The sequence below is a fragment of the Liolophura sinensis genome, chromosome 6, assembly GCF_032854445.1.
Source record: "Liolophura sinensis isolate JHLJ2023 chromosome 6, CUHK_Ljap_v2, whole genome shotgun sequence".
In the NCBI taxonomy this organism is placed as follows: domain Eukaryota; kingdom Metazoa; phylum Mollusca; class Polyplacophora; order Chitonida; family Chitonidae; genus Liolophura; species Liolophura sinensis.
Genome location: NC_088300.1, coordinates 53,528,131 through 53,555,977, shown reverse-complemented (window position 1 = coordinate 53,555,977; position 27,847 = coordinate 53,528,131). Strand labels below are relative to the sequence as shown.

The 27,847-nt window shown below is 38.6% G+C and overlaps 1 protein-coding gene across 1 annotated transcript in view; it reads left to right on the top strand.

Moving 5' to 3' along the window:
- Window positions 1-24,317, top strand: part of LOC135467636 (poly [ADP-ribose] polymerase 1-like) — a 35,002-nt gene extending 10,685 nt beyond the window's left edge. The window contains 18 exon segments of the mRNA XM_064745423.1: window positions 2,108-2,227; window positions 2,524-2,622; window positions 3,478-3,626; window positions 4,543-4,688; window positions 5,504-5,579; window positions 8,962-9,039; window positions 11,125-11,257; window positions 11,815-12,013; window positions 12,812-12,934; window positions 13,289-13,372; window positions 14,565-14,687; window positions 15,226-15,348; window positions 16,638-16,736; window positions 17,266-17,418; window positions 17,761-17,888; window positions 18,398-18,459; window positions 18,915-19,029; window positions 19,734-24,317. Coding sequence (XP_064601493.1) covers window positions 2,108-2,227; window positions 2,524-2,622; window positions 3,478-3,626; window positions 4,543-4,688; window positions 5,504-5,579; window positions 8,962-9,039; window positions 11,125-11,257; window positions 11,815-12,013; window positions 12,812-12,934; window positions 13,289-13,372; window positions 14,565-14,687; window positions 15,226-15,348; window positions 16,638-16,736; window positions 17,266-17,418; window positions 17,761-17,888; window positions 18,398-18,459; window positions 18,915-19,029; window positions 19,734-19,806 — 2,083 coding nt within the window. The 3' untranslated portion in view covers window positions 19,807-24,317.
- Window positions 24,318-27,847: the final 3,530 nt, after the last annotated feature.

The following is a 27,847-nucleotide window of genomic DNA, read 5'->3' as shown; positions in this document are numbered from 1 at the left end:
AAGTGATATCGCTTGTATCAAGATAACTTTTAAATGTTATTACGTTTTCTGGGAATGTGACAAGATGTAACTGTTGTTTCGCGAGTCATTTTTTTTGAGTGAGTGTGTGCTTGGGGTTTAAACATTTTTGGGGGGGTCAACTTTAAGTAAACATTTAACAAGTAAATATCACACTGAAATTTTTTTTTCCACTGTAGAAATATACTTCACAATTAATATAATTGCATGAACATGTATGATCTTTGGCATGCCACCACCCAGTCTTGAACCTGGATCTTTGCATTTCATACAGAGAAAAAAAAAAAAATAAAAGATAAAAAAACAACTACAAGATTACCACTGTGGGTAATAACATCCTTACTAACTACTGGCAGGGGCTGGATTTAAACTGGTACAAAAGCCTATGCAGCCCAGACTGAATTTGCCACGAAATAGTGGGCCAAATATAGACTTATTACTGGAAATAAATACCCCTGTTGTCGTAGCATATAGATTAAAGGCTGTTCCTGTTAAAATCACCAATGAACAACCAACAGTCAACTTTTTTTAGAAGGAAAAATTGGAATAAATCTTGAAGTGACGAAAAATGGACATTGAATGATACGTTCCCGTTATTTTGGGCTTACTTATTGTCATATATTAAAACAGTTACGTCAGATGACAAAAGTAATACAAAAATCTGATTTGATTTCCTGTAATTTTTATCCATTTGGTTTCCTAGAAGAGTGCATTTGATGGACACAACCAGACCCTGTCTTCATCCCTGATATTGCAAGATAAACTTTCGGCTTTTCCCATCTAGTATATGTTCACCTTGCTGAATGCACGGGGACTATACCTTCATTTGGAAACTAACTAGGACTAGTCAGTAAGCAGGACTATATTCACACCCACAGTAATCCTGTGTGCCTCGGGACATCTTCAACACAGCTTAGTAGAGGCTTTGTCACACGTTAGTAGAATGTTATTAAGTATATCGGAGCGCTGCTACGAGCGGTACACGGTTAACTTTCATCCTGAGCTGTACTGTAATTGGGTGTAACTTGAATGATGATCCTATCGGAGAAGGCAGGGTATGCTGGGCAGGATTTTTTTCCCTCTATTCTGGCTAATCAAAAGGATAAGGACTATCCAAATCTCTAATAATGACATGAGGGTAGAACCTTTTCAGGAGTGTTGGTCAGCCCACACCCAGTGAATGACCGTACTGGATTACAATGACATATGCTTGGGCAGATTAGACATACTGTAAATCTTCAACCTTTTCAACCATTAAAGCAGTTTTTTTCAGTGAAATTTATGCATGCAATTATTATGAAGATGACTTATAAACATAATTTGTTTGTGTCTTGAAAGATGCAAGTTTCACAAAGCTGTGCAAATTATTTCTCTGCACCCCATAGTTCTCTCAGAATGTTTCTGAATATTGGAGGTGTTTGAAAAGATTGAAGAAATAGGGCTCCTGTCTTCAAGCAATTTTTGGGGTTCTAATATAAATGCACAGGAGGGTTTATACCAATACAGCTTACAATAGTCTTGTGATCCTAGAGCCAGATTTATGATCTAAACTCTCCTCACCATAGTAATTAGTCTCTGGATCACAACTTCTGTTTATTCAGTGAACGGTCACACTCCTGTAATTCTTCAACCTTTTCACATGTTTTCAATGTGTTTTATATAAACATATTCGTAGGACATTATTTTGTGTAGATTGATAAAATAATTATTTTTGTGAATCCCAGAAATTGGCCGAGGAAACAAATGTAGTTCTGTCTTCAAATCAAGTTTTAAAGGTGTATAACTTGCACTGAAAGTTACTCTTTCATAGGGGAAAAGGTTGAGGAATAATGGTAATACTGTTGTCAGGCATGATGATCAATTAGTGACAGCTGTGGGTATTAAAGAGAAGGCTAAGTTGTTGATTTCAACATATGATCAATAGATGAAACCTGCAAGAGGTTAACAGTTGACATTAAATAGAAAGCTGTGTAGTTGATATAATAGCATAAATTGATAACAGTATTTATTCCAAAAGGTTGCTCGCTGAACTAAAGCTTTTATCAGCTTTTTAATGCCATTGAAAGAAGTCATTATGTATCTGTTTTAGCACCACAGGCTACAGGTGTACTGGAAATATCACGAGCTGGACCAAATGCGTGCACCAAACCAAAACGCCAAAAAGGAAACCCTTCAAAGTCCCATCTGAGTATCATGATGTTCCATTTTTGTGAGTATTTTATGACAGATTTTCAGCATAGTGATCTCTTGTGCATCTGGTAAATGGCATAAAATTCTGTCTATGACAAAGTTTCTTAATTTACCAGATTTGGAGAGTATGATTGATCTTCTAAAGGCTTTTGGAGGTTTGTTTGGAAGGTCAGCTAATATAATACTGGAAAAAAGTTTCTCTAACAAAAAGGTATCTTGGATGAAATTTTAAGTCATTCACAGTACTTCTTATCCAAACCTTATTGTTCATTAAGAAAAATGGTATGAAAAAAAAATGTGTAATTTTTTTTTCAGGAAGAAGTACAAATATGTGAAACGTGAGCGAGTGTTTCCCACGGTTACACTTGACCTGACTGATGGCCCTGTTAGTTCTTCTCAGGGTTCAGGAAATGGGTAAGTACATATAGGTGTTGTGAGGCGGAATCCCAGGAAATGGATAATTATGTGTAGGTTTTGTGAGGCAGAGTCCCAGGAAATGGATAAGTGGGTGTTGTGAAGCTGAATCCCAGGAAATGGATAAGTAGGTGTTGTGAGGCTGAATCCCAGGAAATGGATAAGTATGTGTAGGTTTTGTGAGGCAGAGTCCCAGTAAATGGATAAGTGGGTGTTGTGAGGCTGAATCCCAGGAAATAGGTAAGTACGTGTAGGTTTTGTGAGGCAGAGTCCCAGGAAATGGATAAGTGGGTGTTGTGAGGCTGAATCCCAGGAAACAGGTAAGTACGTGTAGGTTTTGTGAGGCTGAATCCCAGGAAATGGATAAGTAGGTGTTGTGAGGCTGAATCCCAGGAAATAGGTAAGTACGTGTAGGTTTTGTGAGGCAGTCCCAGTAAATGGATAAGTGGGTGTTGTGAGGCTGAATCCCAGGAAATAGGTAAGTACGTGTAGGTTTTGTGAGGCTGAATCCCAGGAAATGGATAAGTGGGTGTTGTGAGACTGAATCCCAGAAAATGGGTAAGTACGTGTAGGTTTTGTGAGGCAGAGTCCCAGGAAATGGATAAGTGGGTGTTGTGAGGCTGAATCCCAGGAAATAGGTAAATATGTGTAGGTTTTGTGAGGCAGAGTCCCAGTAAATGGATAAGTGTTGTCGAGCTCAATCCCAGAAAATAGGGAATGGGAAGTTGTGAGGCTGAATCCGAGGAAATGGATAAGTAGGTGTTGTCAGACTGAATTCTAGGAAATGGAGAAAACATTTGATGCTAAACAGCCAAAAACGTGTTAATGCCAGTCAACCATTTTCTCTACTTTCAGATCTCTCCGTCCTCTGGAGGGAATGAAGTTTGCTTTGATCGGAAAAACTGTCAAGTCCAAGACAGCGCTGACCAAAGAGATCTCCTCCCTGGGTGGGGATGTAGTTAGTAAAGTGGACGGCACCCTGGCAGCTTGTATCAGCACAAAAGGTATTCACAGCATATGTTATTAAGATGGAGACATGGAAGGAGTGTATGCAGTGATGTGCATTGTATCATTAAGGGGTTTTTGTTTTGAAATTGAATTCTGAAATGAAGTTACCAGGTGTTTTTTTCTCCAAATTCCTTCTAATCACTAAACTGTTAAGGTGTAATTGACAGGTTTCAATGAACTGTATTTTATGTTTTTGAGTTAGTGGACAGTTCCAACAACAACATCCCAATATGCAGTTTTTGATAGACAACACAATGACATCCTTATGTCAAATGATGTTTGCAGCTTTCAGTACATTAGGGCATTGTACCTACAACAGTATTTTTGTGTATATGAAAATACTGGCACAGTTTCATTATTTTGGCAACAAAACAGGCACCCAGACCCATCCATTATTCAGAAAATTAATCTAATTGAGTTGAATTAGCCATAAATATTCTATACACCATTCCATGTTAAAATTGACAGGTTGAGCATACGTGCAACTTGCTGTAAAGCAATAATGTAATGTGCAAAGGGACATCACTCTGTGGCTGCAGTGTTTATCTTGGATGATTATATTTTCCCAAATCTTTGTGTTGAAGTTTAAATATTTCTTTTTATGTAGAAAAAGAAAACAAAAAAAAGAAAAAAAAAACATTTGCCACAGCTATATCATAAACAGGTACCCTAATTCCTCAACCTTTTTGTGTATGAAAGAGCAACTTTCAGTGAGAGGTATGAACAATTTTTTTTTGTGTTCAGAGACAAACTATTTTGGGTGGGATGAGGAATTTCAGGACTTCACAAAAAGTATAATTTTATCAGTCTGCACAGAATAATAGTCTCAGAATGTGCTTGAATAAATACCTTGCCAAAATGCGAGAAGGTTTAAGAGTTAGAGTAGTTAGTGGTTTTCTTTTTCTCTTGCAGCGGAAGTTGAGAAGAACTCAAAAGGTATAAAAGATGCCAAGAAAGCAGATGTTCAGGTGGTGGATGAGGGCTTTTTGGAGGCTTGTCGTAAAGGTGGTGCTGCGCTCATGATACAACAGCGTAACCTTTGTAGCTGGGGTTCAGATGTAAGTCTTACCAATGCTGACATGGCAGATATACCCAAAATACCCAGATATTTCACATGCACAGATAGTTTTAAGTTTGTGAAATTTTGAGAGTATAATTCTCTCTAGACTGGGAAAATAACAATTTTCTTGCAGTTTGCAAACCTAGCCATATTCCATTTACATGAAGTTGCCATTTGGACAGTGTTAGGGGACTTTTAGGGGCCATTATTATACTATTAAAGGTAAACTGGTATTAAAGGTAAACTGTGTTTGAATGCTGTGAAATGACATTAACTAACATGAGTACATGCTGTAATTAGGGGTAGATTTATGTAATGTCAGCAGTCAGTGTTTGGCTGAACTTCAGATTTCCAAAAATCTGTACCTAAGATCTTTTGAAAACTGGGAGAATCTCAGTAATGTTTAATGATCAGAAGTTTTAGAAAATAATGTTGAAAGCTTTTGGTTACATGTATGTGTACAGCAAGCTGCGGATGCTCATGGGTTTTCCCCGGGCTCTTCTTACCGCATGATGAATGTCCTTGGCCTTGTATGCTCTAAGATTTCCTCTCATCCTACACATCTCCGGAGATGTTTGAATGAGAGGGAGAATTATCCAGTATGCACAGTTGTGTAATTACCAGGCAGTTATCTGCAGCAGCTGTGTAGTACCTCAAGGGCTGGATAGTCACAGAGTTTTCTGTTCCATACAGTTCATTAATCACAGAGAAACATGCGGTATTACATGTACCATGTTCTGTGTAATGATAATGGACACTACACTGCAAGAATAATGCAGTGTTAATCCAATTGCCTGTTTGTTCTTATTTTAGCCATTAAGAAGAATTTCAGAGCCATCAACCTCAAAGAAAAGCTCTGGCAAATCAGAAGCAACCATTAAGAGGGATGGTAAGACCTTCTCCTTCATGTTACTGTATCTTAGATATTTTTTTTGAAGAATATATTGCCAAGATAGAAACTGTAGAACTTGGAAGGTTTCTTTCCTGTAAAGTATTATTAGCCTGATTTTATGTAACAAATCTTAAAGGAAGTTGAACAAGTTAGGAAGCGATATTTCTAGATGTGAGCAATAAAGATTGAAGTGAGAATGTGGTCAGGACTTAAGTACAGGATTTGGAGTTTGAATACGTTGTTATGAATTCTGTGGAAGTTGATACTCTGGTGACAGTTAAGTTTCTGTCATTGGACACTTTGGACTTCCTATATTAACATCCGTCTTTGATGACTGCAGGGTAACAAGCTCACTCTGTTGACAGATACAGGCTGGACAAATCACAATAAGGGGCGATGTTATCTTTAGACAGAAGTAAACTACACTGTTCATGAAAAATATTGGCTGGCCTGAATATGTGCAAACAGTTTATAGACGTAATAGTTGTCTTGAATAGAGAATGCATGCAAGCAGTCATTTTGAATGAGTATCTTAAACACTGGAATCATAGCAAGTGTTAGATCTGTTGGAATGACTGTTGTGAACACTGGATTCAGAGCAGTGGTCAGCTCTGTTTGAACAACATAACACTGGATTCAGAACAGTGCTCTGTTTGAACAGCAAAACACTGGATTCAGAGTAGTGGTCGGCTTTGTTTGAACAACAAAACACTGGATTCAGGGGCAGTGGTCAGCTCTGTTAGAACAACATAACACTGGATTCAGAACAGTGGTCAGCTCTGTTAGAACAACATAACACTGGATTCAGAACAATGGTCAGCTCTGTTAGAACAACATAACACTGAATTCAGAATAGTGGTCTGCTCTGTTCGAACAACATAACACTGGATCCAGAGCAGTGGTCAGCTCTGTTTGCACAACATAAAACTGGATTCAGAACAATGGTCAGCTCTGTTTGAACGACATAACACTGGATTCAGAACAGTGGCCAGCTCTGTTTGAACAACATAACACTGGATTCAGAACAATGGTCAACTCTGTTAGAACAACATAACACTGGATCCAGAGTAGTGGTCGGCTCTGTTCGAACAACATAACACTGGATCCAGAGCAGTGGTCAGCTCTGTTTGCACAACATAACACTGGATTCAGAACAGTAGTCAGCACTGTTTGCACAACAAAACACTGGATTCAGGGGTAGTGGTCATCTCTCTTTGAACAACATAACACTGGATTCATAACAATGGTCAGCTCTGCTTGACCAAAATAACAACATAACACTGGATTCAGAACAATGGTCAGCTCTGTTAGAACAACATAACACTAGATTCAGAGTAGTGGTCAGCTCTGAAGAACTGTCTTAAATACTGGATGGGCGTGGAATGGATAGGTGGGTGTGGTATGGATGCATGGGTTTGGTATGGATCGATGGATTTGGGGTGGATGGATGGATGTGGTATGGATGCATGGATGTGGTATGCATGGGTGGGTGGGTTTGGTATGGATGGATGTGGTGTGGGTAGGTGGGTGTGGTATGGATGGATGTGGTGTAGATGGATGGGTGGGTTTGGTATGGATGGATGTGGTGTGTGGATGGGTGGGTTTGGTATGGATGGATGTGGTGTGGATAGGTGGGTGTGGTATGGATGGATATGGTGTGGATGGATGGGTGGGTTTGGTATGGATGGATGTGGTGTGTGGATGGGTGGGTGTGGTATGGATGGATGTGGTGTGGATGGATGGGTGGGTTTGGTATGGATGGATGTGGTGTGGATTGGTGGATGTTGTATATACTTCTAGATATGACATTTAAAGTTTGTAGTGGGAATGTGATAAACTCCAAAGTACAGGATTTGGAGTTTGTATACATTTTTATGAGGTCTTTGGAAGTTGATACTCTGGTGACAGTTAAGTCTCTGTCATTGAACACTTTGGACTTCCTACATTAATCTCCGCCTTTGGTGACTACAGAGTAACAAGCTCTCTCTGTGGACAGATACGGGCTGGACAAATCAAAACAGCGGCTATATTATCTTTGGACAAGAATGACGTACAGTAGAGATCAGAAATAAGTGGACATCCAGTGTGCAAAAACGAAACAAAGTCGCGGCTGTTTTCTCGACTGTTCTGAAGTCTGTGCACATCAGACAGTGACTACTTTTCAAATGTGAAGCGTTTCTATTGTGATCATGTTTTTAGTGCTTGCATGCCATTAATAAACTGCATTTGTTTTCTCAGCATCTTGTTGTTTGAAAGTCTACACTATGTAGTGTGAGATTTGCCAGGGAATGGAAGTGTCCATCGAGAATTGTATGATTTCAGTAAATGCCCTTTCTTGTACATTTGGCGTCTAGTGATCAAGGATGATGACAGCAGTCAGTGCTAAATGCATGGTAAAAACTGCTCGCTGCTCAGGATTAAACATCGCCACTGGTTGGTACCTGTTACTGAACTAAGCGATAACTGCTTCTTTCAATTTCTTCCATAAGTGAATAAAGACAGGGATTTAATTGCAGGTCACATGTGGAGATGATACCCCACTGTGAAAGCTGAGGTAATTCTCACACATACTACTGGTAATAACATTGGTCAACAAAAATAAATAAACCAATGAAATTGCATGTTAGAAATGCATAATGCTGTTGTTGTAAACTGCATTAGTTGTATATCTGTGGTATTGTGACGGAAGACCACACTCTAGTGCATGGATCCACAGGAGAGTGATGAACTGATTGCACACCGAATGGATATTATTGACCAGAGGATGTCAGAGCGTGCTTTTACCGAACATGTTTCTCAATATATCATATCACAGAGCTCAGCAATCTTTCAAGTGCAACTGAATATTTTTTCAGTATCGTGTCGTGCTGGAAAAAATGAGCTTCCAGGAAAAAAACATGAACATGAAAAAAAAACAGTTGTTTTGCTTCTTCTTTACTTGTTTTGCTTGTGCCAGAATACTTGCCGTTATGAATATGTGCATGGAGGCAGGGCAATCGTCATCTTTGGACGACAGTCTTAAACACTGGATTCAGAGCAGTCATCTCAACTTTGAACAACTGCCTTAAACACTGGATTTAGAACAGTGATCAGCTCTGTTTAAACAACACAACACTGGACTGTCTTAAACACTGGATTCCTGAGATGAATGATGGGTAGGGACATTTTGAAAGGTGTTTGGTTTGTGTGGGGTTTATGTGGGTGGTTGTGGTATTAATTGGTGGGTGTGGTTTGAATGGGTGGGTGTGATATTGGTTGTTGAGTGGGATATTGATGTTTGGATGGATGGGTGGGTGTGATTGATGGATTGATGTGGGGTTGTTGAGATGATGGTCGAGGTATGCATGAACAGCACTAATCTACTGTCGTGTTGTTTCAGAGGCTATGTTCACAAAGAGTGTTCCTGATAAGCTGAAGATGATGGTGAAGGGAGGAGCAGCCGTGGACCCAGACTCGGGTATGGCAGTCAGTGAGGTGTAGAAAACTGTAGTCTGACATATCTGCTATGTCCTCTGTGTGACCCAGACTCGGGTATGGCTGTCAGTGAGGTGTAGAAAACAGTAGCCTGACATCCTGTGCTATCCAGACTCAGGTATGGCAGTCAGTGAGGTGTAGAAAACTGTAGTCTGACATATCTGCTATGTCCTCTATGTGACCCAGACTCGGGAATGGCTGTCAGTGAGGTGTAGAAAACAGTAGTCTGACATATGAGCCATGTGCTCTATGTGACCCAGACTCAGGTATGGCAGTCAGTGAGGTGTAGAAAACTGAAGTCTAACATATCTGCCAGGTACTCTGTGTGACCCAGACTTAGGTGTGGCAGTCAGTGAGGTGTAGAAAAACAGTAGTCTGACATATGAGCCATGTGCTCTGTGTGACTCAGACTCAGGAATGGCAGTCAGTGAGGTGTAGAAAACAGTAGTCTGACATATGAGCCATGTGCTCTGTGTGACCCAGACTTAAGTGTGGCAGTCAGTAAGGTCTAGAAAACTGTAGTCTAACATATCTGCCAGGTACTCTGTGTGACCTAGACTTAGGTGTGGCAGTCAGTGAGGTGTAGAAAACTGTAGTCTGACATATGAGCCATGTGCTTTGTGTGACCCAGACTTAGGTGTGGCAGTCAGTGAGGTGTAGAAAACTGTAGTCTAACATATCTGCCAGGTACTCTGTGTGACCCAGACTTAGGTGTGGCAGTCAGTGAGGTGTAGAAAACTGAAGTCTAACATATCTGTCATATCCTCTGTGCATCCCAGACTCAGATATGGCAGTCAGTGAGGTGTAGTCTGACATATGAGCCATGTGCTCTGTGTGACCCAGACTCAAGTATGGCAGTCAGTGAGGTGTAGAAAACAGTAGTCTGACATATGAGCCATGTGCTCTGTGTGACCTAGACTTAGGTGTGGCTGTCAGTGAGGTGTAGAAAACTGTAGTCTGACATATCTGCCAGGTACTCTGTGTGACCCAGACTTAGGTGTGGCAGTCAGTGAGGTGTAGAAAACTGTAGTCTGACATATCTGCCAGGTACTCTGTGTGACCTAGACTTAGGTGTGGCAGTCAGTGAGGTGTAGAAAACTGTAGTCTAACATATCTGCCATGTATTCTGTGTGACCCAGACTTAGGTGTGGCAGTCAGTGAGGTGTAGAAAACTGTAGTCTGACATATCTGCCATGTACTCTGTGTGACCCAGACTTAGGTGTGGCAGTCAGTGAGGTGTAGAAAACTGTAGTCTGACATATCTGCCAGGTACTCTGTGTGACCCAGACTTAGGTGTGGCTGTCAGTGAGGTGTAGAAAACTGTAGTCTAACATATCTGCCATGTATTCTGTGTGACCCAGACTTAGGTGTGGCAGTCAGTGAGGTGTAGAAAACTGTAGTCTGACATATCTGCCATGTATTCTGTGTGACCCAGACTCATGTATGGCTGTCAGTTAGGTGTAGAAAACTGTAGTCTGACATATCTGCCATGTATTCTGTGTGAGGGCTGAGGTACACTGTATGGCTATCAGTGGATGCTCTTACTTAAGGGCCTTCAGTCCCCTGAGAACTCTGGTTTCCTTCACTTAATCAATCATTGAATCAGGATCTTCAAGTCTATAAATCAGTATTCTAACTTATCACAGTGATAAGAAAATTTGAGGTCCTTGATTGGTCAATCCAACGTGGATAAGCTACCGCATTTGAATGTTCAAATATACAATCAGAAAAAAAAAGCCAGTCAAAGTCAAAGGTGACTTCAAAGTTTCATATCAACCAGTATTTTATGTAAATGTGTGGAATGTATCTGAGCACAAAAATCATTAGTCAGTCGTGAATGTTTAGCATTCAAAAAATGAATGTGAGGGTATCAAATTCCTGATACAGAGAGACTTTTAAAATATAAAGAAGTGTATAAATGTATTTGTTTCTGTTGACAAGTAATGTACATGAAGTTGTCGTAGGTAAAGCCTCTATGTCAGTGGGTGAGAGAGAGGGCAGGAATGAACTGTAGTGATTTGTCAACAGCCTTGTCAATGTCAACTTTGATTTCTGTTTCTTCCCATAGGATTGGCTGAGACTGCCCATGTGATCAATGAGAAAGGTGTGGTTTACAATGCTGTGTTAGGATTGGTTGATGTTGCAAAAGGAACTAACTCTTACTACAAAATCCAGGCTCTTGAAAGCGACAGTTCTAAGGCGTAAGCAGATTTCTGTGTTGTTTGTGTACCAGTAGGAAAGAGTGTGTTAAGAAGACTCTCCTGAAGAATGGAGACAATCCCTTATTGATATAACGTTTTGATACAGATTGGGCCAGTGATTGATGTGACAACACTCATGTAGCCTATCTAGCATCTAACTTGTAAAAGTTAAGGAGTATTCCGCTCCCTCATTATAAAGCTTATGTTGGGGGTCAAATCTGCCAACCATGCTATAAGTGAGCAAAGAATTTACAAAATTTAAAGGGTTTTTTTTCCCCCTGAAATATTTGTATGTACAGATATATGCATAACAATACGTTTGTGACCATGGAGTATTGAATTGTATGTAGTAATGGCGTATGATATATAACTGAGAGATGTAACTTGCTAAATGTTGGTGTTTCACTTTGGGCACTCCGATTTACTCAGCCCATAAAACTGAGTGCCATTTTATATGTGTAAGTGAACAACTCTTAAATATGGTGTTAAGCAACAATGGAATAAATAAATAAATAAATAAATAAAGCTATCGGACAATAAACTGTTGACTGTTTCAGATGTTGGCTGTTCAAGGCTTGGGGCAGGGTAGGCACCACTATTGGTGGGAACAGGCTGGAGAAATGCAGTAATGCCAGACATGCTATTGATGCCTTCAAACAGCTGTATGCAGAGAAAACAAGGAATGAGTGGGAGAACAGACATGAATTCATCAAATATCCCAACAAATTCTATCCTTTGGAGATAGATTATGGGGATGTAAGTTTTACCAATGTGTTTGAATGAGGTAATGAATAAATGAGCTTTAGCACCACATTGTTTAATTTAAAAGCTTTCTGTGGAAAGAAATGTCATATATCAGTTGATGGTTATTCTTGTCTGATACTTCTTTTTTGATTTGCACAATTTCCACCAATCATGGCAGAATTGTTTAACTGGGAGAAAAGGTACCTGTGATGTTTCTCCCAACAAATTAATACTGTTGTGTATCCCATGGGAGTTAGGGGGTCATTTGTAACACAGATGGGAGTGATTTACTGTATACACCCAAGCAATTTTCTTAAAATATAGGTTTAGTAGATTAATAGCAACATTAAAATATAGGTTTAATAGATTAATAGCAACATTAAAATATAGGTTTAATAGATTAAGCTATTTTGAATACCTTTGTGTAGTGGTCTTTACACTACATATGTTGAACCAAGTCTTGGTATTAAATGTGCAACATTAAAAACTGTTCGCGCAAGGTGTGAAGTACATCTCCCTGGCATCGGACATTGAATTTCTAGATATTATCACCCTGACTATTAGTGGGGCCTGGCTGACAATGGTTGACAGTTTCCTTGTTGATGATTTTAAAGTGTCGAACATTTGTTGTCAACCATTTGTGGAAGGCGCTCGGGTGTCCTTGTCCTATAACACTATTTGCCTGTATAGACATGAAAATTTCTTGAGGGTGGAGTTAAACAGCAGTCAAGTAAATAAATACATACCATGTCACATGTACAGATAGAAAAGTGGTGACTGTATGAAACTTTGTCTTCTTAAATGACCTAGGATGACGAAAATCTGAAGATAGATCTCTCCACCAGCAAGTCTAAGCTGGACAAGGCCATCCAGGATTTGGTGCAGATGATATTTGATATCGAGAGCATGAAGAAGGCTATGAAGGAGTTTGAAGTAAGATATATCCTGAAGATTACACATTGCATTAAAAATAAAAAATATACTCCAAAACAGTGGAAAGATCAATTATGACAAAAATTACACCTAAATTCAGTCCAAGTTGTGGTTTTTACATTTTTTTTTTTGTTTCTGTTTTTTTTTTTTTTAAATTAAGTTTCTTGGTTCTTAATTTTTGTTTATATGAGAAGGAGTGAGAAAGTGTTATTTCAGTCTATAGCTAGTTGTACTTTCTAAAGCGTGATCACAGAGTTGGTTGTGTGTGCACATGTTAATGTATTGTTACTCGCTTCTAACATTCAGATATTTGAAAAACTGTAAATGTAATGTCTTTTTTATTTAAATCGTCAGATTGATCTTAAAAAAATGCCGTTGGGAAAACTGTCAAAGCGCCAGATAGAGTCTGCATACTCAGTTCTCAGTGAGTTACAGAAGGTAAAGACAATCGTAATACTGTAGTTATAAAGGCTAATGGTAAAATGTCAGTGATTACAATGGTATTGCTGCCATATCATCTACATGGGTTTTTCTGAATATTTTAACAGCTTGTCATAAAACTTTTTTTGCCATCAGTATGTGTGATTTATACAGTCCCATCAGTATGTGTGATTTATACAGTCCCATCAGTATGTGTGATCATACAATCCTATCAGTATGTGTGATTTGTAGTTTCATCAGTATGTGTGATTTGTACAGTCCCATCAGTATGTGTGATACATACAGTCCCATCAGTATGTGTGATACATACAGTCCCATCAGTATGTGTGATACATACAGTCCCATCAGTATGTGTGATACATACAGTCCCATCAGTATGTGTGATACATACAGTCACATCAGTATGTGTGATTAGTACAGTCTTATCGGTATGTGTGATTTGTACAGTCACATCAGTATGTGTGATTTGTACAGTCACATCAGTATGTGTGATTTATAGTCACATCCGTATGTGATTTATACAGTCCCATCAGTATATGTGATTTATACAGTCCCATCAGTATGTGTGATTTATACAGTCCCATCAGTATGTGTGATACATACAGTCCCATCAGTATGTGTGATACATACAGTCCCATCAGTATGTGTGATACATACAGTCCCATCAGTATGTGTGATTAGTACAGTCCTATCGGTATGTGTGATTAGTACAGTCCTATCGGTATGTGTGATTTGTACAGTCACATCAGTATGTGTGATTTATACAGTCCCATCAGTATGTGTGATACATACAGTCCCATCAGTATGTGTGATTTATATAGTCCCATCAGTATGTGTGATTAGTACAGTCCTATCGGTATGTGTGATTTGTACAGTCACATCAGTATGTGTGATTTATACAGTCCCATAAGTATATGTGATTTATACAGTCCCATCAGTATGTGTGATTTATATGGTCCAATCAGTATATGTGATTTGTACAGTCCCATCAGTGTGTGTCCCTTCTCACTAGTATGGCGGCCATATTTATATACCCTAAATCTATGTCACAGAGGCATGTTTTTTTCCCTGGTGGTTCATATTAAACTCGTGCTTTTTAACAATCACTCTTTTAATGTTTTATGTTACTTTAAACATACAATGCCATAATTTGTCAGAATTAATATTGAAAGGGTTGCATTTTATCCAGCTGATTGAGGAAGGTGGGTCACAGACCAAATTTCTGGATGCATCCAATCGGTTTTACACGCTGATACCTCATGATTTTGGCATGAGGAAGATGCCTTTGCTTGATACACCAGAGATCATCAAGGTAAGCCTCAGATGATCAGTAAAGAGGCCATACCACAGATTTAGGCAGAATCTCAGTTAGTGCAATTCCATTCCAATTTTTGGTATGTACCAAGAATAGTTAAAATTGTTGACTCGTAGCTGCACCAAATATAGTATGAAAATGATTAGAAAGTTTGAAATGTTTGTGAAGCAGGCCGCATTGTAATGGTTTCCTTTTTTATTGCCGATTTTGAAGAGTAACGTGTATAGAGGCGAGGCTGATGTTTTGTAATTATTTGGTTTATTCTAAAATAGTAACAAATATTCTATGGGATATGCACTAATCAATATTTCGCACCAACCCTCTAGTATAGCCTTTTACTTTCACATTAAAATCAGTTATAATAAGTAATGTATATTACAATCATATTTTAAATTTTAAACCTTATACATTTAGTCTGTCTAAGTAAAGAAAGCGTGTAACCCTCTAACCCAGAGTAGTTATGTGTTCAAATCTAACGCGTTTGTGACAGTATTTTAACTGTATATTAACTGAATAAGTACATGTATCCTGCCAGACTAAGACGGAGATGTTGGCTAACCTGTTGGATATAGAAGTGGCCTACAGTCTGCTTAAAGGAGGACAAGCTGGTGAAGACCCCATCGATGCTCATTACAAGCAGCTCAAGACAGACATGCAGGTAAGAACTGTAGTAATATGTCCTGCTCATTAACAGCATGTTGGACTTCGAGTAAAGATGCAGAAATAAGAGTAAACATTGCCTCAAATATGCCTCTGTGAGGTATAATGTTTTCCATAAACAAGTACGTGTAAGGGGAAACATAGCCGTAAACAGGCACATGTAAGGGGAAACATTGCTATAAACAGGCATGTGTAGGGGGAAACATTGCCATAAACAGGCACGTGTAAGGGGAAAGATTGCTTTAAACAGGCACATTTAAGGGGAAACATTGCTATAAACAGGCATGTGTAAGGGGAAACATTCCCATAAACAAGTTGTGTAGGGGGAAACATTGCCATAAATGGGCACGTGTAAGGGGAAACATTGCTATAAACAGGCATGTGTAGGGGGGAACATTGCCATAAACAGGCACGTGTAAGGGGAAATATTGCTTTAAACAGCCACATGTAAGGGGAAACATTGCTATAAACAGGCATGTGTAAGGGGAAACATTGCCATAAACAAGTTGTGTAGGGGGAAACATTGCCATAAACGGGCACGTGTAAGGGGAAACATTGCTATAAACAGGCATGTGTAGGGGGAAATATTGCCAAAGATATGCACATGTAAGGGGAAACATTGCTATAAACAGGCAAGTGTAAGGGGAAAGCTACCATAAACAGGCGCGAGTAAGGGGAAACATTGCCATAAACAGGTAGGAGTAAGAGAAAAGCATTGTCGTAAACACTCAGATTTAAGGAAAAAAACATTATTATGCAAATGTCAGGGTGAGCTTGTGTGTAGTTATAAGCAAACCCTTTAAGTATTAACTTACTCAAGAGGAAGCACAAAGTCCATTGTTGATTGGATGTGTACATATTGAGTACAGTAAGTTACTGAATTCCTGAGTGCATTATGCATTAGAATCCATGTTAAACAAACTGTTAGGGTTTGTATTTCAAAATGTATTGTATGTATTGACCTGAAGTTTTACATGCATGTAAAACACGACGCAAAGTGGATGTTCCATCGCTGATCCATCGTAAATTACCATATTAACAATTTCAGTGTTTTATGCATTGAGCTGAAGTTTTGCATTCATGTGTCTCATAGAAGCAAGCTCTTTGGTAGCCTTGCTAGCAATTTGAAGTGTTTTTTAGTTTAAACTTTGTCAAAATGCGATCATAACAGCATGATACTATATCAAAGGGATGAAAACTAATTCCTGGAACTGATCATCACTTCAGCTTTCTCACCAGTTTGTTATTTTCCTGATGTACACAATGACTTGTTGGTTCTACTGGCAGGTGTTGGATAAGAAGAGTGAGGAATTTAGGCGCCTGGTTGACTATGTGAAAAACACTCATGCTGCAACCCACAACCAGTATGATCTGGAGATCCTGGAGGTGAGAAGATTCATAGTACTTACCTCAAGTCTGATTAATAGTGTAAGAGGTATAGACCATGTACTGGTAGCCTCGGTGTCACTATAATGTGACTGCTTGGGGCCCTGCGTGTGGTGTCTGCAGTATGGTGTTCCAGTGAGTCAGCACTGTCAATATATCGACAAGGAGACACCATGATGGTATTTCTGAAGTGATGTTGAAACCGACATTAAACCCCAGTCAAGCAAACAGTTCTAAAGTGTACCACATGTTTATGCCTGTAATATCACTGTAAATACATGTATGTGTACATCATATGCTTATTATGGTAAATGTCATGGAATTAGTTGCTTAAAAATCCATGAACCAATAAGGTGATTTACTGTAAACTGATTTGTAGCATCTGTCATGGATTTAATTGTGTGGACAATATATAAACCTTGAGTTTGTTATCAAGAATGAAATATAAAATTTATCTCCCTTTGCTGACTAGAAATATGCCTTAAGGCAGACAATTTTAATCGATACAAATCCATAATTTTTCTTCCAGGCTATACGAATCACAAGGGAAGGTGAAGAGGAGCGTTATTCTCCATTCCGAGAACTCGGCAATCGTCAGCTATTATGGCACGGATCACGCACCACTAACTTCGCAGGCATTCTGTCTCAGGGATTGCGTATTGCTCCCCCAGAGGCCCCAGTTGTAAGCTCACGCATACGTTTCTTAAAAATTTTCATGCACATGCAGTATATCTTAAGGATATATTTTTTATATTTGGGAAATTTTGAAGACCTTTACTAAGAGGTACTGTCATGCCAGTTGCATTATATGCTGTGATAATGGGATTTCTGTTTTTAGTTTTAGGATCATTTCTTGATTACAGCATTTTTTTGTTCAGTTTTAATGTGATATTATTTGATTTTTTTGTCATTTTGCATCTGCAGTAGCTAAATCATCTTTGTATTCAGTTTATCACCTGCATTCCATAACAGTTGTGATACTGTCAAGTACTACATTTTCCTCTTTGAACTTGCTTTGTTTCAGACTGGGTATATGTTTGGCAAGGGTATCTACTTTGCAGACATGGTATCAAAGAGTGCCAATTACTGCCGTACCAGCAAGTCTGACCCTGTTGGCCTAATGCTGTTGTGTGAGGTGGCTTTAGGCAACATGTGAGTTTCGGTAGTGTAGTATTTAGCCAGAAGCTTCATCCAAGCAGTTGAGGTTTTGTCTTCTGCCAGTTATGAAGTTGTATGAAACTTTCCAATTTCTTAACCTTTTGGCATATGAAAGTGCAATTTGTTTGTTTCAAATAATCAAATGTTTAGTTTGATTTGGGGACAAAACTACATTGGTTGGATGGGCCATTTTCAGGGCTTTACAAAAAATATAGTTTTATCAGTTCACACAGAATAATGCCTTCAGAATATGCAAACGTGCAAAAAAAACCCAAAATATAAAACCTAGGAATCCATGAAATCCATGCCTCCCACTTACCTCCCAGTTTCTATATATAATCACATGCAGTATCATTTGTAAGTGGGATAATCTTAAAATTTGACACTTGTATCAAGATGCATGTACATGAATGAAGAGTTTTTATGTTGATGTCTTGTGCATTATTTCAGTCTGTAGATCTGTTGAATTGTCAATTGACGTCAGGAAAATATATCGTTTACAGGCATGAATTGACCGGGGCTAGCTACATCACCAAACTTCCTAAAGGAAAGCACAGTACAAAGGGTGAGTTAATAGATCTCGTTGTTAAACACCTTGCCCAGTGATACTGTATAGCTGCTGTATTATAATGGAAATTAAGTGTGATAGTTTGCAGAAAAAGTTGTACTTAAAACAGTAGGATTAATTTGCAATCATTTTTTGTCACAATTCCATTTGTTGTCAGAACTCATTTGAAACTTGATATCACATGATCAGTTTACGTGGACTTAATACAAGCCTTGTTTTTATAAAAGTTTCTACTAATACTGAAGGAAAGTAGTTCACCTTGTCCATATTCAGATGTCAGAACTGACTATTCATAAATCTCAGATTTTACTGATCTCGTTCTTGTTTTTCCTGTAACTGCTATGGAACAAGGGGAGATAATTTATAGTTTACCTGTCTTGTCACATGTACTTCTATGCTTTCTTTGAGTACTCATCTACTACTTATAACTTTTGTCATGTTTGCCCTATCAGGTGTTGGTATGACGGCCCCTGACCCCAGCCAATCTTATGTCACCGAAGACGGACTAATCATACCCATGGGGAAAGGTGTTAGTCTGCCTAGCCGTTCAAGTCTCCTTTACAATGAGTATCCTTTGTCTTGTGTGGTGTTGGTAACTGGGCTGATTCTTATGGTCATGATGACCAGGCTAAAAAGTCTCTTCATAGGAGAATATTCTGAAATTGGCACCATACATACACCAGAATAGTTAGATCTTTTGGTATCAGTAATTTAATTTTTGTTTAAATTAATTTTTGAGAAAGCTAATTTGCTTAAAAGTCTTAAAATACTGAAAAAAGACATGCCTTCGAAGAAGCATATGTTTGGTCTGCTTGACCTTCCTATAATGCTAGTTAACGTCTTTTTTGTTTTGTTTGCTAAGATTAGGCTCCATGTATGGCTATATTTTTGAGGTTCATATCTAAGGACTCATATTTCATGTCCATTCATGTCTAGTTGTAACATGCATTACTTATTTGTGTTAAGTGGAAAAAATCATGAGAGTCACATGAAGACTTATCTTACAAGTAAGTTATAAAATCTTTATGTATGTCTTAAACAAAGAAATGAAGTAAAATATCTGTTATTATCTGAACAGAAAATTGATCCTGCTCTGTAGGAAATCCAGCTTTGTTCTTTCAGGGTTAGCCTGATTTCCTCTCCTGTAACCCAAGAGCTATGTATGCGAGGACTGAGATAGGACCGAGATGTCCAGTGTAACATACAAATCCAGTTATTCACCCCTAGGCTTGAATCTGAAAGTAAAGTGTAATTCCTTAACTTCCCCTTAGATATATTGTATATGACATAAGTCAGGTCAGTATGAAATACCTGCTGAAGATGAACTTCGATTTCAAATGGTGAGAACAGAAACTCTCTTCAAGGAGCCAGTTTTATAATTGTGCACATCAGAATGTTCAAAGGGAACTGATGGATCAAAGGAAAGTGAATTTAAAGTCTGACATGTGAGAGCTTGTAGTAGATTTGACTTTGCTGTGAGGCAGGATTGACCTTCCAGCCAGGCAGGGTTGACTCCAGTCGTGCAGGATTGACATCGGCTGACAGATGGGAGAAAGCAAAACAAACTGAAGACCAGTTAAGATTGACTACATGCATCATGTTACATGTATTAGAAAATGTAATGCACTGTTTTTTCTGCAAAAGAGATACCAATCACATATATAAAACGCATAGGATTACCTCTACAACTTACTGAAGCATTTTCAATTCTGCCAGTTGTCCTTGTTTGTATCTCCTATTTGTCAAGATATTTGTTGATCAGGTATGTGATATCCATGAAATGTAATATTTAAGAACGACACCTAAAGAAGTTGTAGTGCTTACATTTTATAAACCTTCATGTTTGTGTTAGTTTAATGCTGTAATTGCACCATAAAGTCTAAATGTTGATTGGCTGATATAATTGGCTGATATGTTTCACCAAAGTGTCATTCACACTTCTCTGCTTTTATCATTCAGTCTGTTGTGATGGTCAGTATCTGTATGAAAAGCTAGGTTTGCCTGTCACAGTCTTAGTGGTTTCCTTTATTGTAGCTGATATTAAATGTGTCCCATGCTCTTTGTATACTTCATGAAGCATGTACATTGTGCGTAAATGATTTTGACATCGACAAAAAGAGTCATGTTTATTACCAACTTTCTCAGAACGATTTTTAATGGGTAGTAAAACTGTCAGAGCGTTTTCATTCATTTTAACACATGCTTTGTGTTTTGTGGGTGTGTAAATTATCTTTGAAAGCTGCCAGTGGGGACCTGGCAGTTTGTGCAGCTAAATTTATTACTGTTTTACATAACATTCAAGATCTTAAAAGTTTAATTATGAAACATTGAAAGTGTTGCTACATTTTTGTGCTGAAATTTTGCAGCGAGGCAGCCAATATGACTCTGGATCCTAGTGATTCCCATTGAAGGGTTTGTCATGTTTGCAAGATGCTGAAAGGCTGATGTTCATCTGAGGGTCAATCAGGTGCATTGCAAGGTCAAGTGTTTACCTTCAGGCTCAGTTATCTCAATTCATTAGTCTGCCTATGCTGATATAAAGGCAGTAATGACAGCAGGAGAGATGCATGGCGATAAGCTTGTGAGAGAATATTGTGTTCAGTGTTATCTTCAGGGTTAATGTTAATCTTTGTTTTGCCAATAATTGTTCCATTGTGGCTGATGTCCACTCTTGGCTCATTGCAAAAAAAGAACTGTGAATTTGTTTGTTTTAAAATTGTCCAGGTTTGAAAATATCAGAAATGTGTGGACTTGTTTGTGTCTACAGAGGTAATAAGGTCAGGTCACAAAACAGTTTTTGTACTCACCTTCCAGGTCTCTCTGCTGATGGAGACTCTATTAAAGCATACATGTATGACATGGAAATGTTCTTAGTACATGTGTATCATTGTTTTGTTGTTGGGTATTTTATACTACAGGAAGTATTGATAAGAGTAGATTTTTTGGTATCATTGTTAAGGTAAATTTCTTCTGTTACTTCTTGGATAACAGTTCAGCCGTCCAATTGCTCTCCATGTATTTGTCAACATTTTGATAATGGAATTTATTCTCAGTTAAAAAGAAGTTTTCCTCTGCAAGTTATTTTTACTCAGACAGAAGTATGAATTTTCAAGTCGCACTTCACGCTATTTTATGTTAACTGTGAAAAATGATTTGCATGGTTGTTCAGATATTTTTTCTCCTCTTTTGTTCCTTCGTGTTCAGTGTTGTGAGACGGTTGTCTTTGAAGTCAGTTGATGTTATCCAGCTTTGAATGTCTACCTTATGCTGCGGTGGTTTCTTTTTTAACCTGTTAATTCTAGAAAGTTATGTATCACAAGCATGCTTAAAAATGCCATCATGCTTTTTTGTTTTTGTTTTTGAACCAGGTTAGTTATTGGATACGAAGCTCTGTTTTCATATTGTAACCATGACGAAAGTATAATCTTATATTATTCCTGCTTAATCTGTGATTTATAGAAATTACCCTCCTTTTGTCCCAGTATTGCCTACAATGTATTATCGTCCAGTGTTACAATGTTGTAGGTTTTAGGCTTTCTTCATTGTGTTTAGTGGGATAGGTAGTGCATTATTCACTCATTTTAAGTAGAAAAGAAATATTATTATACTCTTGAAGTAGCAAGTGTATATTACTCTAGTAGTAAGAACAAACTTTTGTAAGGTACTATAAATATGTCTTGATTTGAAACATTTGGTGTTTTTTCCCTGCTGACTCTGAACCCTAACCCATTGAATGTTGGTTTTTCCACAAAAATTGGTATACTAATATTCAAGGTAAGCGTGTATCAAGTTGTGGAAGTGATTTGTTAGGATGCTTTCAAGAGCATACTTTTATATGGTTTGTATATAAATTGATTTGTAGATGAACACGGTCTGTTGTTCTTTGTTTTTTTAAATGGCAATGCCCATAATTTTGTAAGCTGTATGATTGAAGGTTCAGCATTAAAGATTTGCAGGGTCATATCAAAAATATTTGTGTCTAATTTATAATGTCTGAAAATTAATTTTTAAAACATTTGGTGGATTGGCCTGAAACTGAAGTAGGCAGAATTTGGGATCATAAAGCACAGTAAAGGCGAGCATATTGATTTATTTATTCTAGGCACTTACCTTGTGACTTGTTGCTTATATGAATAATCATTACTTCTATGGATTGTCTTGCAGAAAATGCTTTTAGTGGAAGTTCAACATCAAAGCATGGTGACTGATTTGTTCCAGGTAGGCTTGCTGTTCACTTTTGTCATACATAACTGGACAGTTTATCTAGCCCTACTTGCTGTTAACTTTTGTGATACATAACTGGACAAATTACCCAGCCCAGCTTTGCTGTTCGCTTTTGTCATACATAACTGGACAGATTATATAGCCTAGCTTTGCTGTTCAGTTTACCAGACATAACTGGACATGTTATCCAGCCCTACTTGCTGTTCAGTTTGCCAGACATAACTGGACATGTTATCCAGCCCTACTTGCTGTTCAGTTTGCCAGACATAACTGGACATCTTATTCAGCCCAGCTTTGCTGTTCAGTTTGCCAGACATAACTGGACATCTTATTCAGCCCAGCTTTGCTGTTCAGTTTGCCAGACATAACTGGACATCTTATCCAACCCTACTTGCTGTTGACTTTGCCAGACAATACTGGACATCTTATTCAGCCCTACTTGCTGTTCACTTTAGTGATACATAACTGGACAGATTACCCAGCCCAGCTTTGCTGTTCAGTTTGCCAGACATAACTGGACAGATTATCCAGCCCTGCTTGCTGTTTACTTTTGTGATACATAACTGGACAGATTACCTGGACAGATAGTTTATTCAGCCCTACTTGCTGCTCACTTTGCCAGAAACAACTGGACAGTTTATCCAGCCCTACTTGTTGCTCACTTTGCCAAACATAACTGGACAGTTTATCCAGCCTTACTTGCTGTTCACTTTGCCAGACATAACTGGACAGTTTACCGAGCTCAGCAGTGCTGTTTATTTTTGTCTTGCATAACTGGACAGTTTCTCCAGCTCAGCTTTGCTGATTACTTTTGTCGTACTTAACTGGTAAGGTCAGGAGTCCTGTACGTTTCAGCTTTGCCCACTCATTGCTTCCGGTGCTGCTCCACATGAGGAGATTTGTCGGGTAGGGCCTGTATACCTGAGGAGATTTGTTGGGTAGCGCCTGCATACTTGAGGATAGGTCAGTTCCCTGCTGGCTCTCTGTCCAACATCCTCCAGCCATTAACCTCCAGGAAAGCTTGGAGTGAGTCAAAAATTCTTCAATGGCGGATAAATAAATCGCTGCTATGTCAAGTAGTCTCCATAAGACACTAAGGTCGATAATGCTCGTGTGAGTTGTTGTAAACTCTAGTGTTCGTTGAAGACCACTTGTCTTCCACCATGATGGCGTGTTCATAGTCTCTGGTGTAAATGGCTTTCAGTGTCTTGGGTGGTTAATCCCGGCACTCTGTTCTCCTCCATTCATGAAACTCACCACCATCGTATAAGTGAAAACATTTTTGAGTATGGCATTAAAAGAAAATCAAAACGATACACAGAATACGCTGAATTGGGTTATTCCGGCCACTGTTGTTTCATTTTCATTATCAGCAAACAGCCCTGAACTTAGGACTAAGTCTGTGCTTACAACGTCAGCATGATCCTAGAAGATCCTAGGGCTCTCAATCTTCCCATTGTGAAGGCGGTCCATCCCAATAAAGGTGACAGGCATCGTAAAATTATGTCCGTATATGCTGTATTTTACCTTAAGTTTGGCCAGTAAAATTGCGCTTTAAGAAGAAAATAAAGGTCTTAAAATGTTATATACTTTTGATGTTTAAGTTTTGTCCGATAATAAATTGATTAAACTTCATAAAACTAATGCGTGGCCATGTCATACTGGTGAATCATTCAGCATCCAAAACATGTCAATTGAATAAAAGCTAAACGTTAAGTGAAATACAGTATTCTTGAGCTTAGTATAAATTGACGAAATAATCAAGTCAATAAATGGTTACTAGGGGAGATAAAGAGCAACTGAAATATGTAAGGCAATGAAAAGCTTGGATGGAGAGGGTTAAATAAGAAATTGATTCGCAGGTTACCAATGCTCTCTTTCCACGTGCTCTGGTATATGTGTTAAAAAAATTGGTTGAAAAAAATGAAAGAAAAAAAAATGTTGGACTGTTTGCTTAGATCCAGAACTGCTGAGCGCGTGGAATGTTTTTATGCAATTCTAATCCCTTTTCCTTCCCGTGTTCAAGCATTCAGCATTGGCCCCGGGTTAACAAATTAGACAAGGTTTTATCAGGATTAAAGTAGGATTATGAAGGCAAAAATTCCGGATTTTGTTCATTGCTGACGTCACAAGGGACGACACGTGCGGCAAGATCATATTTTGATGACCTGGGCGTTTTTGCTTCATCATTCCCTTGTACTGTGTAGGGGGGTGGTTAATAGCGAACAAGGCTTTGAAACTGCAACTCAGTTTATAAATAAAATATCTGCAAGACAACGGAGGTCGAGATTGTAGGCCTAAACGTTGGCTATCTGCTTTAGAAAGAAAAATTATAAATGCAGGCATTGGGAACTTTAGAAACATTGTGTTCTTTAGATAGCATAGCACTCGGCCAAAATCATTCATTCATTCGAAAATAGAATGTTATGAGTATGTGTTAAACGTTTAAAGCGTCAATGCACACCAGAGACACGTGTTAAAATATTTTATCCTCTTTGTTGATGACAGCAGATGTCATAGTTTTCCATTGCCGAAGTTTTTATCAACCTCGGCCTAAGAACTACCCACACCTACAGCTACATGTACACATACCATGGCTTACATGACACAGGCTTATAGCCTGCCACGGACGGGTTCAGAATGATTACGGATGTGTCGACAGTGCCGTCTGCTGTACTTCTCTCGTGTTTCTACTATAATATACCATAACGGTGTGGCATTGTCCCAAGTGTGAATGAACGGCACTTTTTTAAGCCATGGGCACCCAATATTTAGAACTGTGCGTGGAAATGAGCCCGTGTCCTAAATTTAACAGAAAGTGTGTTGTTTGAGTGATGCTGGAATGTATTTTGTTATTCCAGCAGATTATTATGTTAACTAAAACAGATCTATTAATTCAACATAAGGATTGTAATAGACTAACAGGTCAGTATGTTGAATATAACACATTGTTCTGTTATAATAGCAGAATACATTCTAGCCTCGCTCAGACAACAGACTTTCTGTTATAATTAACAGATTGTTTTATTATTTAACCTTTCGTCGAAATAGACATTCGTATACCAGCCGTCAGCCAAGAAGGGCGTTCCAGATTGATAATCCCAAGGCCAATTCCTAAAATGATGCATAACACAAACCACCAAAGAACTATGGAAGTATACAAAGTACGAAAATTACACGCTCTCACAACAACCATGGCTATGTTCATCAAAGGAATATAAGAGGCATGATCATTTGTACGGGTTAAGAGGGCAGTGTATACGAACATTACGTGTGGTGACTCGGTACTTCTAAGCTTATCTGGGACGTATCTCCTTAAGGAGCAAGCCGGCCTCAATGCCAGTATGTACATATAGTGCGACCTCACCGATTCGTATTGCCTAAGACACTGGCAATAACGGCTCATCTCGCTACTCAAACACGGGTCATCAAGTTCTTGGACTACACCACTCTTGAGAGCTTCCAACAAAGAGTAGAAAGGCTGCCTTTTGAATTATTCGCCACAATCCATCTTCTTTTGGTCAGTTAAGCTAGTCATGGTCAATATGTATATAGTATCACTTTCAACGCCCGAAGCAGCTGATTTGATAAAATGAAGATGTTATCATCCGAATCAGCATTGAAAGTTTACCCCTCTCTAACGAGACAGGCTAACTAAAACCTCTTTCCGGGAAAGCTATTGTCCTGTTTTATCGTACATATATGAACTTTGCCACTGGTGTATATTGTTGCAAGGCCATCCAGTGTGTGTGTTATTTGTGGCACAACTGTGAACCTGTATAAGACAATACCGGGTGACACGAAATCGTGTTTTGCGTAATTTAATGTATTTGAAATGGGATATAAAGCGTAAATAAAACCACCTATTTGTTGTTTACTATAAAATAGCTGTCCGTCTTCTGTCAGATGTGGATGTCGCGCGGATAACGAATTAAGCCACGATTGCTTGTTTCCAGACGCCGGATTTGCTTTACAGGTAATTCTTTTGCTTTAACTACAGCATGCAAAAAGCCATGTTATTTCTATACTTGGAACTGCCTTACACGGCTTACTGCTCAGTTTTGTTTCATCTGCAACGAACGGCGACTGGAGCTGTTTTTTTTTTGTACCGCATAAAATCTTTAGAGTCATTCGGTGCGACAGATACAACCAAACTGTGTAGTCATTACACGTCAAGATCCCCTTTCCCGAAATTGATAAAATACCCTGGCTGCTTGACTGGAGTGATGCAATTTTAGTGTATGACCTTGATTGTCGTGACCTCAGATTTTCTCGGTGTGAACAAACCCACCGTCAAGACAGCGGATCCATGGGAAAAGTCAGAAAGTCAAGTGCTCGATTGTTCATCACTTGTCATCCGTGTCACCTCCTGTTAACTTTTCTCTTGCATGATATAACGGCCTATGTTTCCACGTTTCCACGCAGAGATTGCAACAGGTTTCTTCTAACAGTCAAATGAGTCCAAGAATGTTTTTCTTTAACTTTGATTATGTACCCGTCTTGTAAGTTGTTTCAGTAAAAGATTTACATTTTCTGCTCGTTCCAAGGTTTTGTTCATCGACATACGTATTTGATTGATATTTTAACCATAAACATAATTTCAGTTATTCATTGTTGGCCAGATCGGACATCTGACCTCGTGTGTGACCTGGGGTTAGTGTTCTCTTTTGGATATGAAAAGACTACACCATGCAGTAAAACTAGAGTAGTGCGATAGTTGGCAAATGGTCACACCTACATTACCGGTGAAATCCTGTCATTTCTTAATTTACCTCAGTCAGGGTTGTATTCTAACTGTTCATCTAACTGCTAAAAAAGTAGCAACGTACATTTCCCTTAGCACCACAGCTCAAGCAGAATTACTCAAAATGCTGTGTTGTCATCACATTTAATGTTCACTCACATGGGATGCAAGGAAACAAGGGCTGCTCGAAAACCCGAGATATGACTCTTTTAGCACTCGTTTACGCCTTAATAAAATGCTATATGTAACATGCCAAGTATATGTAATACAAAAATGTGCACCTTCTGTTTTAAGTAAATGATCTTTCCTCGGTGAACGTTGCAAAGAGGAAGGACTCGTGTATTTCACCTTAGCGGCACAATAATGTAGCACTATCTGTGACTTTAGTTTGTAACTGTGTTGTCTTATAATGACGGA